At 47.7% G+C, this 20,334-nt stretch overlaps 1 protein-coding gene across 1 annotated transcript in view; it reads left to right on the top strand.

Moving 5' to 3' along the window:
- Positions 1-11,191, top strand: part of LOC309537662 (B-cadherin-like) — a gene marked incomplete at its 5' end in the record, with an annotated part of 30,233 nt that extends 19,042 nt beyond the window's left edge. The window contains 11 exons of the mRNA XM_082232553.1: positions 317-461; positions 2,039-2,214; positions 2,928-3,056; positions 3,506-3,691; positions 4,647-4,891; positions 5,859-6,001; positions 7,191-7,415; positions 7,866-8,084; positions 8,712-8,842; positions 9,266-9,412; positions 10,181-11,191. Coding sequence (XP_082088679.1) covers positions 317-461; positions 2,039-2,214; positions 2,928-3,056; positions 3,506-3,691; positions 4,647-4,891; positions 5,859-6,001; positions 7,191-7,415; positions 7,866-8,084; positions 8,712-8,842; positions 9,266-9,412; positions 10,181-10,390 — 1,956 coding nt within the window. The 3' untranslated portion in view covers positions 10,391-11,191. The remainder of the gene's footprint in view (positions 1-316; positions 462-2,038; positions 2,215-2,927; positions 3,057-3,505; positions 3,692-4,646; positions 4,892-5,858; positions 6,002-7,190; positions 7,416-7,865; positions 8,085-8,711; positions 8,843-9,265; positions 9,413-10,180) is intronic.
- Between the last annotated feature and the right edge of the window lie 9,143 nt (positions 11,192-20,334).

The following is a 20,334-nucleotide window of genomic DNA, read 5'->3' as shown; positions in this document are numbered from 1 at the left end:
CGGATTTGAAGCACACTGAGTGACCTCGGGGCAGTCACTGCCTCTCACCCTAAACTACCACACAGGGTTGTTGTGGGGTCTAAGTGAGATGGGGGGGAGCAGGGAGGGAAGAACCATATATGCCACCTTGAGCTCCTTGGAGGAAAAAGTGGGATATAAATGTAATAAATAAATAAACCAGGCCCCCCCCGCTGGTTTTAAGTCTGTCTGCAGGCGTTTAGGCTGGAGGGATGTTCCTCCCATCAGATTAGAAGCAGAGGAAGGAAACTTCCAGTCCACAGAAGTGCTTTAAATGTGGCTCTCCGTCTCCCTGCAGCTTTTATCCCATGCTGTGTCTGAGAACGGCAAGCCTGTGGAAGAGCCCATGGATATCGTCGTCAAAGTCACAGACCAAAATGACAACAGGCCTGAGTTTACCCAGGAGGTCTTCAGAGGGACTGTCTTGGAAGGGGTGACACCTGGTAAGGAGGGGGAGGAGTTGGAAGAAGGAGCAAGTGGCATCATGCGGGTGGGGGGGAGGGGGCACCTCTGGGCTGGTTATGCACACGCCAGGCTGCATCTGTAATGGGATTGTTTGTAGGTATTTTATCGCTTGTGCATTTGCCACCCTGATCTCCTTTGGGATGAAGGGCACGGGAGATAAGTTTAAATAAGAAACAGTAGGATTTTGCTTGTGGTTGCTTTAACTTAAGCTCCCCTGGCATGGCTTATCTGGCTTCTCCTATTTGCTATCTGGCTGCAACAGTGGGTGGACTTCCCCATCCTTTTAAAATTAAAAATAAAGCAAAGTCTGGCACCACCACACACACAAATGTCTCTTCTAACTGGGAACTATAACAATGCTTATTTCAATAAAGAAGAAAAAGTCCCCCTCTTGATAGATAAATCCAACATCCACTTTGCAAATTTGTTAATTCTGTTGGCTTATTCATTTTGGCAGCTGATTATATTTCCAAAACTAAGCCTTGATTATACAGTGGACGGGTTTGACCATTTTCATTGGATGCTTATGGCTGAAGTGGAGATTTACATATACTTTGGTGGTTGATTATGTAAGTGTGTGGTGGTGTCAGATTTGATAAGAGGCATCCTCATTCTACTTACCCAACTTGTTTCCATCCAGAAATTGTTGGACCACAGCTTGCATCACTCCTAACCATTGATCAAGCCTGCTGTGGCTAATGGGAGTTATAGTCCACCCACATCTGGAGGCAATCAAATAAGAGAAAACTGCCCTAAGGTGTTCAAAACGCCACCTGCTCTTTTGTTTTCTAAAATATAAGCAAGCCTTGCCATGTGCTTCTGAATCTCTCAATCCAGCACAGTAGCAGATTAGATGAGAGCCAGTGTGGTGTAGTGGGTGGTTAAGAGCGGTAGTCTCGTAATCTGGGTTACCAGGTTCGCGTCTCCGCTCCTCCACATGCAGCTGCTGGGTGACCTTGGGCCAGTCACACTCTCTCAGCCCCACTCACCTCACAGAGTGTTTGTTGTGGGGGAGGAAGGGAAAGGAGAATGTTAGCCACTTTGAGACTCCTGAAGGGGATTGAAAGGCGGGATATCAAATCCAAACTCTTCTTCTTCTTCTTCTTCTTCTTCTTCTTCTTCTTCTTCTTCTTCTTAAATTGGTTATTGAAAACTAATTTCTTACTCCAGCCAGTGACACTGTCCAGACCAAGAAGCCCTTGAAACAAAATATCCTGTACAGGAGAAAAGGGACACTACAATTGGCTCAAACCCTTTTATAAGCTTTTAGCATTTTGGGAGTTGTAATCCAAAATGCCTAGAGGGCACCAGGTTGGTGAACGATGGTGCAAGCTATGGGAGGGCTATAGCAGCTGGAACAGAGCACCTGTGTTGCAGGTACAAGGAACCCCAGTTTAAAGCGGAAACAGTCATAGGCTCGATAGACAGATTTTGCTTGTCTTTAAGGCTGCTGCTTCATATGCTGGGCATTACATTCACTCTCTCCTTCCCCACCCCATCCCCTTCTTCTTTCTCTTCGCCCCCCTCCTCTGCCATCCCCTTTGGACCAAACCAGGCACCTCCGTGATGCAGGTCACCGCTACTGATGCAGACGATGGCATAACACAACTCAACGGTGTCATTGCCTACTCCATTTTGAGCCAGGTTCCCGAGGTGCCCCACAAGCAGATGTTCGCCATCAACAAGGCAACAGGGGCCATCAGTGTGATTGCCAGTGGCCTGGACCGAGAGGTAAAAGGCCAGCACGGGGGGCGGGGAGCCATATAACTGGTGGAGTGGGTAATGGGCCTTGGCTGCCTGGGGGAAAAGGCAGCATCGCAGTAAGTACAGTGACTAGCTAAACTCTGGGATCTGCTGCCATAAGAGGTAGCGGTGGCCAACAATTTGGAATGGACAAATTCCTGGAGGGCTGTGTTCTTGTGATACTGCAGTATTTCTTGTGATTCCCGGCAACTGGTTTTTGAAGTGGGGACAGTGCTGTTTTGCTCATGTCCTCCCAGTGGGCTTCCCAGAAGAGGCATCTGATTGGCCAATGTAGGGACAGGATGCTGGAGTAGATGGACCTTTCCACTTTAGGGCTGTCTTTCTGTTCTGAAGTAAGTACCGCTGGAGCAGAGAAGAGTTTTAGCTCTAACCCTCTTCTCAAACCTCAGGAGTCCTTCGTCTTTGGAGAGCTGCAGGATCCTGGACATGAATTCATCTTCAGATGACTTGTAGGCCTAGTGGGGCCCAGGGAGGTCTGCTTTGCTATTCCCAGATTAGACACAAATCCAGGCAGGAGGTGTGGTTTCAAGGCTCTAGACCTGGTTTGCGTGTGTGAGAACGTCTGCAGTGGGTGGCGTACTTTTTCCACAGGCTACAGAATGAAGGAAGAGATGCTTTTACTCAAATGGAGTCTTTGTCAATCCGTCACTAATACCAACCACAATACTTGCCTCTTCCAGAGAGTGAGCGAATACACACTGACCCTGCAAGCAGCAGACTTGGACGGCGATGGGTTAACTGGCACCGCAGTGGCCGTGATAGAAGTTGCAGATGTAAACGACAACGCACCAGAGTTCAAGGAGCCAACGGTAGCAATCCGGCATTCTTTGGAGCAACTACTGGGGAGGGGCTTGGGGGGAGATGCACATGACATTGGGGTGTCTCAAGGGGTCAGACAGTGCAGCAGCTCCTCTAAATGCTTAGGGGTTTTTTAACTGTTGTGTAGACAACTGCTGCTTATAGCAACCCCTATTGTTTTAGATCTTCCTGGTTGCAAAACGGCCTTTGGCTTATGTGGGTCAGAAATTTCATCCCAAAGCTCCCACAGGATAGGCGCATCCCTGGCTGCACAAATAATTCCAGCAGACTGAGGACTGCTGCTGGCAAGGCCACTAGGAATTTGCATACTAAGCTGAAGGGGTTGGGGACTAGTGGGTGGCTGGGTTGTGTAGTGCATGCATGATGGGGCTGTGCCTTGCAAGCAGAGAGGAGCATTTCCCTATCCGTGCAGCTAACTGGGTGGTTCCACCTCTCCTAGTACTCTGCAGAAGTTCCAGAGAACGAAGCAGGGCTGGAGGTCGTGAGGCTGGCTGTGACTGACAAGGATGCGGTCGGCTCCCCAGCATGGCTTGCAGAGTACAACATTGTGCAAGGCAATGAGGGGAATTCCTTCACCATCTCCACTGATCCAGAGACCAATGAAGGCATCTTGAAAACGGCTAAAGTAGGTGCTGGAATGTGTGTGCTTGTACACCTATTTTATTTAGCAATTTTTTTGTGCTTCCTAATCAACAAAGTATCAATTTAAGCGGTTGGCAAAGAGTTGAACAAAATATTTATGGGTAGGCTGGGGGAATAAAAGCAGGCTTTAAAAACAGTACACATAAAATCAGAATATAGATAAAATCAACATTAAAAATATATACATAATAAAACAGCATGCCTGGATAAGCTTCCCTTATGTGGAAAAGGTTTTAACAGGTGTCAGAAACAGTCCAATTGAGGTGCCTGTTGGATATCAATGGGCAGGGAGTTCCAGAGAACAAATGCTGCCACTCTAAAAGATGAATGCCTTGTAAATGTGGAATAAATTTTTGTGACACTTATAAAGCTGCCATTTCCCATGCTAGCACAAAAGAGAAAGCAGTCACTAGAGTAGGGCTAGCATTAACAACAACAACAACCCACTTTCTAGTTGGAAAACAGCAGTTTCATGATGGAGAGCTAGTATATATTTATTTGCATTTTCTTAATTTTGGGGGAATGGCTTTTGGGGCTATGGGACTAATAATAAAATGCTCAGGTGGACATAAAGATGGATCTGGGAATTGAAGAACCACCTCCTGATTCATTGCAAGTCTTCCGTAGATCTGTGCATTTAATCAAACATGAGGACTTAGGAATCTGTTAGGATGCTGAAGGAGCAATAGCAGCAATGCTGTAGCCCAGCTGTGCAAAACATCTGGCGGTTGGCAAAGACTGCTGTTGCCTACAGCTGCTTTCTTTGCAGTAAGGTAGTTTGCCCAGTCCAAGAGACACAAAGGGAGAGGGAAGCAAATGCCCTTGACTCTAGTTCACAACAGTGGTTGCTGCAGTTGCCCTCCCTGGTTTTGCCTCTCCTCCTGCTTCAGCCCCAGCAAATGCCACTTCCACATATCTGGACTTTTCCTTGTTTTTAGGGCTTGGACTTTGAAGCAAAGAAACAGTACCTGCTGCAGGTAGCTGTCACCAACCAGGCCCCTTTTGTGGTGAAGCTCCCAACCTCCACAGCTACTGTGATAATCAACGTGAAGGATGTGAATGAGGCCCCAGTCTTTGCGCCTCCCATCCACAAGGCAGAGGTTTCAGAGGACATCCCAATAGGGCAGAAAGTCACAGCATACACGGCACAGGACCCAGATAAGATGCAATCCCAGAAAATCAAGTAAGCATTTCTGTTGCTGGTTGGCCAGGAGTTGAGCCTAGTGGGGTGAATAGTGTTAATAGGCAGGCAGCATAGGCTTAATGGCTTGATGAGAGGTGGGTGGAGATCAATGGGGCTGATCGCCGATAGCAAAAGCCACATCAGGCTGGGCTTTGTTGCTTCTAAACATTTCCATCTTCCAAGAATGGGATGTCCATCAATGCTCAGTGGCTCCATCTGAATAAATGGAACCCTGGGTGCTTGAAAGGGAGGGCAGGAAATGCAGGGAAGGTAAAGTGATACCTCTTAATGGACCAGCTCAGGTTGGTGTTGAGAAATGTGCAAGTGCCGCAGAATGTAAGGAGAAGTCAGTCTTGAGTTTCAGAGCAGACATGCAGGCTCCCTGCATCAATAGCAGCTGGTCAAACGAGGCTGGATTGTATCTGCTTTTGAGTTCAATGCAGCAAGCATATTGTGCTGAAGTCAAAGGCATGATGTTGGCCTGATCCTGGGAAAAGATTGAAAGCAGGGTAAATTGCATCTTGAAAGATGTATGTCTCGAGGGGTAGGGATTGTTTACCTTTCTTGCTGGGGGTGGGGCAGAAAGCAGCGCTTCCAAAATGCAAGTACGCTGCCCCACAACCCTTTTCTATGTGGCTCACTTGTGATGCATTGTTCTCAAAAAACAAGGGAGGTATATATTTTAGGTGGTTAAGATCCCAGAAAAACTGGGAGATCAGGGAGGAGGAGAAACTTGAGCCAGCCTCTCTGGCATGCTAAGCAGTTTTTAAGGAAGAAGAGCAATGAAGCAATGTCTCCACCTGAATCCCGAAACAGGACCCATGCTAACATTGCTGTAGCAAAAAGTGTGTGCGAATTAATTAGCCCCAAAGCTGAAATTCTCAGGGGCTTTCTTGCTGGAATGCCTTATAAGACACATTCCTCCTTTTGTGGTCTCTTGTGATTTAAACGTGTTCTCTCCTGCCAGGTACTCCATGGGGAATGACCCGGCTGACTGGCTGGCCATCCACCCGGAAAACGGCATCATCACAGCCAAGAGCAGCCTGGACCGGGAGTCCCACTTTGTCAAGAACGACACCTACATGGCCATTGTGCTGGCGGAGGATGATGGTAAGCTCTGTGTGGTAGGAGGGACGAGTCCCCTGCCCTGGGTCACCATCTCTTGTGGGGGAAGGGAATCAAAGGACTCTTTGTTGGCCTGTGCATCAGCCGCCTGGGAGCTTCCCATGTGAGGGGCACGTGGCTGTGGAGCTGCAGCCTCCTCACAGCCTGTCACGAGAAACCACATCCCAGACCTTGGCTGTTTATCTGTTTAGGAAGTGGAGACAAGGGCCGAGGCGGGTGCAACCCAGGCCTTCTGAAGAAACAAATCAGGAGTCCCGAACAGCCTCCTGCTGGCTAACTAGGATGGGAGTGAGATGCAGCCATAGGCCACAGTGGATGGCAATGGGGAAGAGGCGGAAAATGTTCATCCACATATTACCCGGGACACCTCTTGCCCCTTCCCCACCCCACTTTCTGCTTCTCTTGAGAAGAACAGTGTTGCAAGGACTCACTTGGGGATGATACGCACAGCACCACAGCCACAACTCTTACTATGCAAAAGTCTCAAATTCTGTGCTTAAAAAACAAAGTAGGCTAATAAGCCACATTGTGCAGATTAATGCTGAATTAAGCATGCTCTTCTCAACATTGCATGCATTTTGAACAGGGTTTAATGCTCTTCAAAAGCCAAAGCAAATGGAATATATAAGCTGTGGCAGTTTGATCAATCTTAAATAAAAAGCCTATTTGACTTGACATACTTAAGCATGTTTTACTTCAAGAAATCATACACAACACAGATCCTCAGAATAAATTACATTAATGCAGATAGTTGGCACAAGCCTGAATGTTTTGCACATGTCCTCATTCTGTGCGTTCTGAACTTGCTGTTTGTAATTGGTAAGATTCTGGACTCCTTTACGCTTGGTTCTGTTTTGTTTTTGCAAAGAGCAACTCTTGGGAGCAGGAAGCCATGAGAGAGGGTCTGTAGCTATACAGGACCCAGAAGCTCCATCATTTGCATGCTGGAGTGTAAGGGGACACTGCCAGCCTTTATTAAGGCCTATCTATGACCATATCCATTAGAAAAGTTCTGAAACCTGTGGACATAATTTGAATGCTGGGCTCCTGGCATTCTCTGCAGAATTGTGTCTGGGAAGGTGTGGCAAGTGAGTCTGGGCCAGACTATAGCCCTGCCTCTTCCTCATTCATCTCTGTTTCTAAAGCCACCTTCTTTCCATCCTGCTCCAAACAGGAACCCCTCCAGCAACCGGGACAGGCACCCTCCTGTTGACCCTGCTAGATGTGAATGACAATGGCCCCGAACCCGACCGGCGGGAGATAATCGTCTGCAACAGCAAGCCAGTGCCCCAAATGTTGCGCATCCTGGACAAGGACCTTCCCCCCAACACCTCCCCGTTCCGTGCAGAGCTTCTCCACAACTCGGAAGAAAATTGGGCTGTCGAGATGGACAGCAAAGGTGGGGTGAGCAGTGGGGAGGAAACGGGGTGCCCTTCCAGAATAGCTGTCCATGGTCTGTGCTGGAACAGGAATCTTCTCTCCTTTGGCAGCAATGACTCCCTCTTCTTAGTTCTCCCTTCTCTCCTCCCCACTTTCCCCACAAGGTCTTAGCCAGCCAGAGATGGTTATTCCCTGTTCCCTTTGGGACTTAGGAATATCCCAGGGAAGCAGTTGCCCTGGTTGGGGTGAGCTCCCCTGTCTGCACATGCTAGGAAATCCTTTTAGACAGTCTACTTGGGTAAGGTCCTACACTGTGTATGGCCGTCATTCCTTTTCAGCAGGTGCAGCTGAAGAGAATTCATTAGCTGAGTGTTAACGGAATGCTTCTTTCGGTAGCCATAATCCATTCCCAATGAGCCGACTCTGTTCCTGTTTCATTGTGCTTATGCTCTGGTTGTTCCTTTTGCAGGAGAAACTGCAACCCTGACACTGTTGCAGCCCTTGAAGCAAGAGACATACAAAGTTTACCTCCAACTCTTTGACAACCAAAACATGGAGCGGCTGACGGTCCTCACAGCAACTGTCTGTGATTGTGAGGGGCATACAGAAGGGTGCCCCGGTCCTCAGGGGACTGGCATTGAGGCTCCCATCATCTTAGCCATCCTGGGAGCCATTTTGGCTGTGCTGAGTAAGTGTGCAGGTCACTGTCCTTCTGTCTCTGTGGGCAGAGTGGGGGAGTGAAAGCATGGAGGGCAACTCCTTATACCAGAAGTTTTCAACCTTTCTGAGTCCATGGCTCCCTTGACCATTTTTTCTGAGGCACCCCTATGGGGCTTAGGAGCCCAGTTATGTCACCCCTTGCCTGCCAAGCTGGCAGCATATCGCCCTTTTTCGAACATGCTCCCTTGTGGAGTGTTCCCTCAGCCTCCTCTCCTCGGGAGTCCTCCGGGCAGCTGCTGATATCTGAGCTGATCCCTTGCCCCATAAAGAGAGGTGCCTTCTTACACTGCCCCACAGGGGCCTGGGAAGCACCGCCTGGCTAGCCCCAGAGGCACAATTCGCCTGTGGAGCCTTTGGGAGGCAGAGACACCTGCTTCCAGTAGAGTCTCAGTTCACCCTTCCAAATCCTGGTGCCCTCTCTTTTGGACTCGACTCCCATCAGCTCCAGCTTCATATAGCCATGCTGACTGGGACTGATGGGAGTTGTAGTCCAAAACACCAGGAGGGGGCACCAGACAGGGAAAGGTTTGCTCCTCTGACATGAGTGCAGAAGCATCTGCTAAGATGCTGTACTGATTCTCTGTTTCTCTCCCAGTTATCCTGCTGCTGCTGCTCCTCTTTGTGCGAAGGAGGAAAGTGGTGAAGGAGCCTTTGCTGCTCCCAGAAGAAGATACCCGGGACAACATTTTCTACTATGGTGAAGAGGGAGGTGGCGAGGAAGACCAGGTGGGTGCCCCTTCGGCTCTATCCAATTAAAAGGGACATGAGGCAATTGAGGAAGTGTCTTCTGTAAAGGATGTGCTGTGTTGCGAATGTCTGATGGGACTATAGTATCCTCAATATGTGCAATGCCCCCAAAAGACTCTCCTCCCCGAGATAAGCACGGTCTTTTGCTGAAAAACATGTTCAACCCTGTACAGCTGCCCATCCTCTACAGCCCACAATGGGTCAGGTGGTGTTGTGACCTAGTCTTCATCCTCTCCAAGTGTCTTCCCCATTTTGTTCCAGTACCTCCAGTTGCCTACCATCAACATCTAAATGGCAAGGAAGGAGAGGCAGCTTCCTTGCCCTGTTGTATTCTGCAGTTTTCAAGCTGCAGAGCCTCTGCCTCATCTTTTCTCTCTCTTCTTCTCCCCCTTCCTCCGAAAGGACTATGACCTCAGCCAGCTCCACAGGGGCCTGGATGCTCGTCCAGAAGTCGTCCTCAGGAATGACGTCCTGCCCACCCTTCTGCCAGCTCCACAGTACCGCCCGCGCCCTGCAAACCCAGATGAAATTGGCAACTTCATCCATGAGGTAAGGTTGGAGGAGGAGGGTGCTGAAAGGGAACACTGGTCGGCAATCTGCTGCACATTCCAATGTTGTTGGACTCCAGCTCCCAGCACCCAGCCAGTATGGCCAGTGGTCAAGGATGGCGAGTTGTAGGGAGAGCCACAGGTTTGGCACCCCTGTTGCACAAGGCAAGCAAATGGCTAAAGCTTGAGTGTGCATGTCTGGGGAAACCCAGCCAGATGGGCGGGGTATAAATAATAAAATTATTTATTTATTTATTTATTTATTTATTTATTTATTTATTTATTATTAGTTTGTCTTTTCATATGTTCTTCAACCCCTTAAATTGTTTCTAGAAGTCTGTCCTTTCAGTTTGGTACCATCGAAATTGACAGGCAGCAGCTTTTTCCGGTTTCCCAGCTGTGCTGCTGGAGACTCTGCAATCCACAGATGACCAAGACTGATTTTACATACTGATTTTACACCCCACATCTCTCACATGAATGTTTGTTCATTCAGAAATAACTATCCATTCTACCAGATTGCAATGTTTATTTCTTAAGAGAACTGCAGTTTGAGAAAAAGTTTTCCTGCACAGTTGGTTCTTATCTCTGGTGTAAAATGTGAAATTCCTCTTGACCCTCAGAGATATAACTGGCTGTTCTATACAGCTGAGACTATTATTATTAAGGATCACATTCCATGAGGCATCCCAAAGTTATTTAGAATATACTGAAAACATGTATAAAACTATGACATCTATAAAGGCAGCATCTCCCCTTTCTCCCTCAGAACCTGAAGGCGGCAGACACGGACCCCACGGCGCCCCCCTATGACTCCCTGCTGGTGTTTGATTATGAGGGCAGTGGCTCTGAGGCCGGCTCCCTCAGTTCCCTCAACTCCTCCAGCTCTGACCGGGACCAGGATTACGATTACTTGAATGACTGGGGCAGCCGCTTCAAGAAGCTGGCAGACATGTATGGCGGGGGCATCGACGACTAAGAGCCATGGGTGGACTTTTGCAGCCCAGAGACTGGGTGGTCGTGGCTGGCTCTCACCCCTGCCGTTGGGGATCTCTGCAAGAACCACATGCTCCTCTTTCCCAGCAAAGCCTCCTTTGCATTGCACCGGCTCCTGTCCGAATGCCAAACACACTGCATCTCCTCCTTGGGTCCCTGGTGGCAACACCTGAAGCCCTGAGAAGGACCCAGCAGCTTCCTGGCAGAGTGTCTGGCTTCCTCTGAACTCACAGGCTGCCTTCATGAATGTGCCTGCGAAGGCTTTCTAGCCAGATGAGCGATGCTGTATGTTACCTGCCTCTGAGTGCCTCTTGATGAAAGCGCCATCCCTAGTCAAGGAACCTGTCAGCATTCAGGGGGGTCTGCATTCTATACCCTGGTTCCAAGAGTGTGTCAGAAGATGCCCAGTTCTCGCTGCTGGAGCTGATGTGTGTTCCACCCATATTCATTTGGTGCCCCCATACGAGATGGATGGACTGTGGGATGGGGCAGGTGTGGTGCATGGGGATGTAGTAGCTGTGTGTGTGCTGTAGTGGAGCAGCCCTGCCCAGACTCCTGCGATCAGCTGGGGCACCTGCTCCCCATTGGCTCAGCCCCCAAAGTGCCAGCAGTCCTCTTAGAAACTCTTGGCTGCTTTTTTTTTTTTTTTTTAAAAAAATAAGCATCTCCTAAGTGCTCCTAGGTCAGTTCTTTCCTACTTTTAGGTACGAAATAGACTTGGTGTTAAGCTAAAGGGTTGGACAATCAGGGTGTAAAGTTTTAATAAAGGATTTTCTTTTTTAAAGATGGGTGTTTTCTCTGAGCCTGCCTGGGGTGTGTGATGGGAAAGCATCAAGAGTTGCTCAGGGATGTCACGGGGCACCAGAGCCTACCCTGAACTGAAAAGTAAAATGTATCCAGGGGGAAAACAAACCCACCAGCCTATGTCTGTCCAGATGTTTTGGTCTACAACTCCCATCAGCCCCAGCTATGATGAGCTGACCCTCTAATCAGTTTTTCCCACCCACCTCTCTCATCCTTACTTTCTCTGCACACAACTGCATTCTTCTCATGTAAAAACACGCTGATTTCCGGACCGTCCGTGGGCCGGATTTAAAAGGCGATTGGTCTGGATCCAGCCCCCAGGCCTTAGTTTGCCTACCCATGTTCTATAGCCTTCTTGTGTTCTCTTCCCAGACCATCCCTGACTGGATCTTCACAAACTCTCAGCTTTGCTTCCCCTGCCTTGTCCCTCGGGCTCCCTAGGAGGGCTGCCTCTTTTAACAGTTGCAACTGTGTTTTTGTCCTTGTCAAACCTCTCCTGAGGGAGCTGGCAGGAAAGGGCTGCCAGGGTTGCACAGCTGCTCCGGGGAGGAGGCACTGCACAGGGCTGGGGGGTGCAGGTGTCTTCCTTGGCACTGGTGCAGCTGCATACACCGCCCTGCCTCATTGAAACCCTGTGGGAGACCCATGCTGAGCACTATCCCCCCTCCCCAGGGGCAACCATCTGCCTCCAGCACATTCCTGGACTACAGTCTCCTCCGGAAGCTCAGCTATCTGCTGAAACCTGAGTCCCTCTTTGAAGGGTGGGGGAGTAGCTAGGCTGAAAAGACCTTGCCCACCCACTCCTTTTACTTTGCCCCTTCTCAAGTATTACTTGCTTCAGGGCCCCTTGGCTTGCTGTCAGTCCCCATACTCACCCAACAGGTTTTTCTTACTCCAAACACCTCCCCTCCCCACATCCTTTCCCTTTTAAGTTACTGCAAGCCTGAGGGCAGAGCCCAAATACCAGGGAATGCTGCTGTTGCTGCTAGATTGACAAGCAGAGAAGGGGGTGCCAAGAGAGGGAAGGTGGATACATGGGTGCAGTTAGCTGATTGTGGCCCTGGGCAAACACAACCTCTTTTCTAATACAGTGGTACCTCGGGTTACAGACACTTCAGGTTAGACTCTTCAGGTTACAGACTCCGCTAACCCAGAAATATTACCTCGGGTTAAGAACTTTGCTTCAGGATGAGAACAGAAATCATGTGGTGGTGGCAGTGGGAGGCCCCATTAGCTAAAGTGGTACCTCAGGTTAAGAACAAACCTCCAGAATGAATTAAGTTCTTAACCCGAGGTACCACTGTAGTGAATGTTCTCACGTTTCCAGGGGTACCAATTTTTATTTTTATTTTTATTTCATTTTAAAAAGCCTTAGGGAGCAGCTAAAAGCAACCCCTCCATGAGCACTGACTAGTGTGGCTGCTTAGTAGCCATGGAGTGCAGAGTCAGCCACAAAGTTCACTGGGTGTCCTTGGGCCCAGTCACTCTCACTTAGCTCTCTCACATGGTTGTTATGAGGATGAAATGTTGAGGGGGGTTGGGGAAAACCCAATGTGCTACTTTGAGCTCATTGGTGGGATATAAATGACATACGGTAATTTAAAATATATCTAATTAACTTCAGTTTTTACACCCCCAGTCCTCACCATCTTGTAGTGGAGTGCTTTCAAGACAAATGTGTCAGGAAGTGAGATGGATAACTTTTATTAGAATCGCATCAAGCAGCGGTATATCCAGTGCTTTTTTTCGGGGGGGGTGCAGGGGTACGCATATTCCTAAACATTTTGTGAATCTTAGTATTTTTTTCCATTTACTGTGTTTATTCTTTCTGATTTAAACTATAAAATGGTGGTTTTCTTGAGTCAAAATGAGAGTACCCCTAAACTTTTTTTTTTAAGCACTGGGTATATCTATCTATTTACACAAACCTGATAGGCAAACAATGATGGGAACATGTCCTAAGATAAAGTGCCATTTTCTCTGTAAGATGGCAGGATCCTCAAGGACGTGTTTTGAGGAGAGCTGCCTTCAGGCACTAGGCCTTTTGGAAGGCCAGCTCTGTGAAGTGCCGCCACTGGCACAGCACATCTTTGCTAAATGAGAGCACAAAGTCGAAAGTCCTTTAGTGAAACAGTAGGTATGCATTTCAGTAATACCTAGGTATATATGTATTTTGGTTTTCTAGCTTGGTCAAAATTATTATTTCATAACAGGTAGATAGTTAAGAGCTTCAGCGGCGGGTGCCTGGCCCCCCTCCAGAATTTGGCACCCGGGTGCCCCGCACCCCTTGCACCCCTGGGTAAAGATGGCCCTGTCTACAAATGTGACATGAAGGCTGGCAACATTCACCCAGATGTATGGGAATCCCTTGCAGATGACAGCAGTGCCTGGAGACAGTCAGGTTGTGTATCCACAGCAGTAACCAAAGGAGAAATGACCACTGGGAGGAGTGCAGCAAGAAGGAATGCCATGATGCAGCTGTAACAGTGAAACCTTCATCTGCAGGTGGGGAACAACTAACTGTGACCTTCTAGATATTGTTGGACTGCTATCTCCCAGCAGCCTGCCTGGCCAGTGGTCAGGGATGATGGGAGCTGGAGTCCAGCAGCATCTGGAGGGCACCAGATGTTCCTTGTCCTTGACCTACACTATCAACACACACCAAAGTTTAGTGACCATACTGAGGTAACGAGCAAAGAGGTGAAGAAAGGAGGTTCCCGGGCAGAGCAGCCTACAGACCAGGGGTCCTTGGTTTAACAAGTTTGCTAAATAAATTAAGGATCTTATGGCAATGGGCAAAGTAATCCTATGATCCAGGAGGCAAGAACAACAGAATACAGTGGTACCTTGGTTTGCAACTGCTTTGGATTACAACCGTTTTGGGTTACAACCACATCAAACCTGGAAGTATGTGTCCCTTTTTTTGGATTACAACCCATTATTTATTACAAAGAATTTTTTTGGGGGGGAGGCCCCATTGGCGAAAGCACACCTTGGGTTACAACCTGTTTTGGTTTACAACCGGACCTCCGGAACGGATTATGGTTGTAAACCAAGGCACCACGATATACAAAAATATCAGAACAACAATTTTTTTCCATATTGTGAAGCCTCAAGTTTTCCAATGCTTCCAAGGAAACACTGGATTTTTCTTTTCTTTTAAATTTTTTTAAAATCAGAAGTGCCTAAAAATCAGCATATTTGACTATTTTATATCTACATATTTCTCAGTTCCTTCTCAGTGCAGTTCCTTCTCAGTGAGTGACAACAGACAGGTGGCTCTTTAGACACACAACATACTGTCAGTTTCTTGGGTGTATAGGGCCCAGACATCTCAGTTGGCTCTTACTTTCCTTCCAAGTCTACATTCCTGGTTCTGCCTGCACTGGTTCAAAAGGAACTGTTCCCTGAAGAAAGTGTTCTGCTTGTCTAATTTGTACAGTATGTCAAGGCAATGTTTGTGGAGCGACTCTACCTTCTTTGAAAGCCTTTCTCCTTACTGTAATTTAAATTTCTTAATACATGCTATATAAAAAACATGACCTAAATTACTTATTTCAGGAAAAATATGTCCACAATAAAACTGCCATCCTAAACATATCTCACCCTTTTGGACATGTACTTTGTGCTTTCTGTCCCTCGCCCTGCAATTTTTTTCCTGGTGCTGTCACTGCTGCTGCTGAGCCCAATAGGGGAGAAGAAAAACACAATAAAATAGAAACATAATGAAAACAACAAACACATTGTAAATCTCCAAATCCTAAAGCCACTCAGCTGGCTTAACTCCCAGTATCGCAAGTGGGCTCTCATCCAGAAGACATTCTGTCACCATCAATCTGTGTCTATAGGATGGAGGAAAATAGAGCTCTTGGGTGCTTTCAAAACCATTCAGTTTTGTGGGTGGGGGAACAGCGGCCAATCTGAGTCAGCAAAGGAGAACCTAACCGTGCTTAAGTTTATTTCTTCTTTCTTTCTTTGGTGATCACTCATAGCTGAGTAAGATTGTCTTCCATAAACACGGTTTTAACAATGAGTGACTGTGGAGGCCAATTCTGGATCCACATGTCCTTCCACAGTGGGGACATTGGTTTCCAGGCGGGAGTTGATCACGGTGTGGATTTGCCAAGCGTGCCTTCCTCTTAGCACGTTTCTCCCTCGCGTCCTGAGTTTGAGTGTCTTCAAAGCCCATGACACCTTTGGTAAAGGCGGTTCTCCAACTGGAGCGCTCACAGGCCAGTGTTTCCCAGCTGTCAGTGTTTATACTACATGTTTTTAGATTTGCCTTGAGACAGTCTTTAAACCTCTTTTGTTGACCACCAGCATTACGCTTTCCATTTTTAAGTTTGGAATAGAGTAGTTACTTTGGAAGATGATCATCAGGCATCTGCACAACATGACCAGTCCAACGAAGTTGATGTTGAAGAATAATTGCTTCAGCACTGGAGATCTTTGCTTCTTCCAGTACACTGATATTAGTTCTCCTGTCTTCCCAAGTGATGTGTAAAATTTTTCGGAGACACTGTTGATGGAATCTTTCGAGGAGTTGGAGATGGCATTTATACCATAAGTGGTCCATGTTTCAGAAGCATATAGTAAGGTTGGTAGTACAATAGCTTTGTAAAAAAACATTTTTGTTTCCCTGCGAATGTCCTGGTCCTGAAACACTCTGTATTTCAATCAGGAGAAAGCTGCACTCGCAGAGCTCAGGAGACGCTGGATTTCAGCATCAGTGTTGGCCCTTGTGGAAAGATAGAAGAAGTATGCTTAAGTATGCAATCCTAAACACTTCCTGGAAAGAAAACCCCCTGAAGATAAAAACTTCCTGGAGAGAAGACGCAGCACAGCTTGCTTCTGAATGGATGTGCTTAGGATTTCTTGAAGCAGAAATGGCTGGGAGTTCCAGTGCCACCTGATCAGAAGCTCTGCCTCCTAAGCCCCCTCCCCCCCCCCACAAAAGTCCTGGCTACGCCCCTGGGAAGCTGGCACCTGTGTGGAGACACCTGGTTGTGCCTCCTCAGAATTTTGTGCCTGGGACCACTACTCCATCCCCCCTCCCCCAGCCACACCACTGGATTATCACACAATATCCCACAAAAGTCTTCTCTTCTGGTGATTGGTTCTGTTCTTCTCTTTCTAAAGTGTGACTTTCCCTCCCTCCAACTTGAAATACTGAAGTTGTATCAGATTCTGGCTGATGAGTGATATTGTGACAGACTGATTGTAGTGTGGGCTAGACTAGCAGTTCCCAAACATTTTTTCTCATGAACCACTTGTAAAATTGCTGATGGTCTTGATGAAATGCTTAATGACTTTTATGGGGGGTCAGACCATATCACGCCCTGATTACAGTTCTCAAAAATAAGCAAGCAAGATGCTAAAGCAGTCCTGTGAGGTAGATTAGGCTGAGACACAATGACTGAGGGAAGGCTGAAAGGATTTCAGATGTGCATGTCCACTGTGAAACAATCCCATTAAGTTCAATGGATTTTACTCCTAGGTAGGTGGATATAGAATTGAAGGCTAAATACTTGAACTGAAAATTTCTCCTTTGTTTCCTTTTTCCTGCATTTTATACTGTAACCCCTTTAGGGCAAGGACCTGTCTTGTGAAACACTATATGACTCTACTCAGAAGTAATACCCACTGAGTTCAGTGAGACTTACTCCCCTGTAAGTGGGTATAGGATTTTAATTTTCTTCCAAACGCTATACAAAAATTAAAATAAATGACACAGCATGATGCAGTCATAACTTAAGCACTTTAAAAAGCCACAGCTTTTTAGCATTATGTGCTGAAACCAATTAAACTTCAAAACAGAAGGGGCTAACCTGTGACCCTCCAGATGTTGTTGAAATGTTGTTGTTTCGTCGTGTCCGACTCTTCGTGACTCCATGGACCAGAGCACGCCAGGCACTCCTGTCTTCCACTGTCAAACTCATACTGGTAGCTTCGAGAACACTGTCCAACCATCTCGTCCTCTGTCGTCCCCTTCTCCTTGTGCCCTCCATCTTTACCAACATCGGGGTCTTTTCCAGCGAGTCTTCTCTTCTCATGAGGTGGCCAAAGTATTGGAGCCTCAGCTTCAGGATCTGTCCTTCCAGTGAGCACTCAGGGCTGATTTCCTTAAGAATGGATAGGTTTGATCTTCTTGCAGTCCATGGGACTCTCCTCCAGCACCATAATTCAAAAGCATCAATTCTTCTGCAATCAGCCTTCTTTATGGTCCAGCTCTTACTTCCATACATCACTACTGGGAAAACCATAGCTTTAACTATACGGACCTTTGTTGGCAAGGTGATGTCTCTGCTTTTTAAGATGCTGTCAAGGTTTGTCATTGCTTTTCTCCCATCATTGCTTTTATCCCAGTTGTTGAAATACAGCTCCCATAATTCCTGATCATTGGCCATATTGGCTGCAACTCAAGGGGGTAAATTCCAAGAAACAGCCGTCTCTGGAAGCTCAGCAGAAGAGGGAATTGGCTAAATCTAGTAGTCCCTTTGGGGGAGTGGGTGGGGCAGCAGATTAGCTAGGACAGGGGTCTGCAACCCGTGGCTCCGGAGCCGCATGTGGCTCTTTTACACCTTTGCCGCAGCTCCGGGGCGGATACTAGCGAGGGGAGGAGGCGCATTGTGCACCCCGACACTCCCCACTGTGGCGGGCGCTGTACTGGCTGTGACGTCGCATGGGGGCGGTGCGTGCATTAGTCACGCACCGTCCCGACGTCACCTTCCCGCCCGCTGTCAGATCGCGGCTCCGGAGATATATTTGTTTTAAATGTCGCAATGGTTTTGCGGCTCCCAGGTTTTTTTTTCTTCGGAAACGGGTCCAAGTGGCTCTTTTTGTCTTAAAGGTTGCAGACCCCTGAGCTAGGATGAAAAGACCTTGCCCACCCCTCCCATTTTGCTTTGCCTCTTCTCCAGCCTTGCTTGCTTCAGGGCACATGGGCCTGCTGCCAATCCCCAGTCCCTATTCTCACCTGGCAGGTTCTTCCTTCTTCAATGAATTCCCTCCCCCCTCCTTTCTCTTCTAATCTGTTTATGGGTGACTGCCAGGCCGAGGGCAGAGCCAAATGACAGGGGATGCTGCTGGGCTGACAAGCAAAAATGGGTGGACAGGCAGTTAGCTATTGGTGGCCCTGGGCAAATGCAACCCTCCAAGGAGGTGACTCTTTTCTAATAGTGAACTCCAAAACAGGAAGGTAATATCAACATGCATGGGGTGTTGGCCAGGAGTCTCAGGTTTGCAGAAGTATCAGTAAAAATAAAAAATAGTAGCACCGAATGAGGCTCCTTAGCGGTCATAGAATGTATAATCAGCTGGGATAAGAGGAATGGTGGGCTCAAACCCTGAACTCAGAGCACTCCTTCTGGGAAGGAGGTTGCACTGCAGAGACTGCCTTTCTCCCTTAGGCTCTGGATTTCAACCTGCCAGATCAATTTGGTTAGGGAAGAACCTTATGGGGCCCTTTGGGCTTACCCTCCATGGTTCTCCTCGCTGTACAATATTTATTTGTTATTGCATTTATATCCCACCTTTCCTGCAAGGATGTCAAGGTGGCACAGATGTGCCTAATACCACTTAGTTTACTTGTGCAGCTGGGCTGTCCTTGAGGCAGACTTTGTCTGTGGCAGCAAAAGGGTTTATCCAATCAGCCTGGCATAGTCTGGAGCCCCCACAGAGATGAGGAAGTCCCACCCCTTACAACACAGCCTTGGAGACTTGTACCCAAGGCTATTGTAGCTTTTGTGGATCCCTCTCCTCAGCAGGTGGCAGCATAGGGCAAGTGCTGTGTGCAGGTGTATTTGAAGCCTCACCTGTCCCAGTCATGCTAATATTCAGAAAACGTGTAACCCAAAAGCAATTTTAGGAATGTTAAAATCTGTCCAGCTAAAGCCCAACTCCATTGGGCTTTTCCTTCAACTGTCATCAGCCGTGGCCATTCTGTCAGGAGTGGGACAAAGATGGGATGAGACAGTAGTGCCTCTCCCTCATTACAAGAACTTTTTAACAAAGAAAGAATGCTTGTGTTTTCTTTCTTCCTCCTCCAGTCCTTTTTTCCTTTTGTATCATGTCTCTTAGATCATAATGCTTAGCACAGGAATTGTCTTCTCACTGAAATTAGTTAAACCACCTTTTTTTTTGCAGGAGGAGAATGAAGAGTAGGATAAAAATGTTTTAAGTAAATAACGAAGCCTGATCTTGAAAGGATCCATAATTCCTAGCTATAATTTATTTCCTTGATAAAAAGGTATCATGCTTCTTTCCAAAGACACTCAGATTTTCTCTGGGGCAAAGAGAGTTCTATAGGCTGAAAGCATCCACCAGAAATGCTTTTCCCAAGGACATACTTATTGGGACGATTACAAACAGTGTGGTCTGTACCTGTCATAGCAATGGATTGAAGAGAAGGTCAGAGCTTAGTGGTAGAGCTGCTGCTTTGCATGCAGAAACCCCCAAGTTCAATCTCCAGGTAGAGCTCAGAAAGTCCCCTGCTTGATTTCTTGGAGGGTTGTTGCCAGTCACTGCAGACAATACTGAGCTAGACTATGTTTAAATATGCAATGCTTAACACACTTCCTAGAAAGTAAACCATTGGGACTGGTGAAGCAGAAGGTAGGGAACCCAAAACAGGGGCAGCCTTTGGTAATTGTTGGCAATATGGCACCCTGAGGGAGCCCCAAATTTGGTGCCCCCAAATGTATCTTCTCAACTATGGATCTTTTCAATTTTGTGCTCCCTTGGCTCAGCGCCCTGTGCAGCGAAGCCACCCACACTGCCCTAAATCTGATGCTGCCCAACATCAAGTGCATCTGGAGCCCATGACAGGCAGGGCTAATAACTCACTTAATTTTGGCCGCCTCCTCTCTTCCTGAATTCTGAAAGGGCAGGACTGAGGTGGAGGCGGCAACTGGCCGTGGGTGCCACCCCCTGGACCAGTTTGCAAGTGAGAAAGGCAGGCAGATAGACGGGGGTGGCTGAGGATAGAATGAGGTCGGTGGGGCAGTGCCCCATTTGCCCTGTCCTTGGCAATAGGGGCCCAGGCTGAGCCCTGTTACAAATGTAGCCCTGCTGTCTAGTCTCAGACGTGGCGAGCGCCCCACAGAGCCTCCTCGAGAGAAAATC

This window comes from Podarcis vaucheri (assembly GCF_965113315.1).
Source record: "Podarcis vaucheri genome assembly, chromosome: 7".
NCBI classification, from domain to species: domain Eukaryota; kingdom Metazoa; phylum Chordata; class Lepidosauria; order Squamata; family Lacertidae; genus Podarcis; species Podarcis vaucheri.
This window is presented reverse-complemented; position numbering and strand designations above follow the sequence as displayed.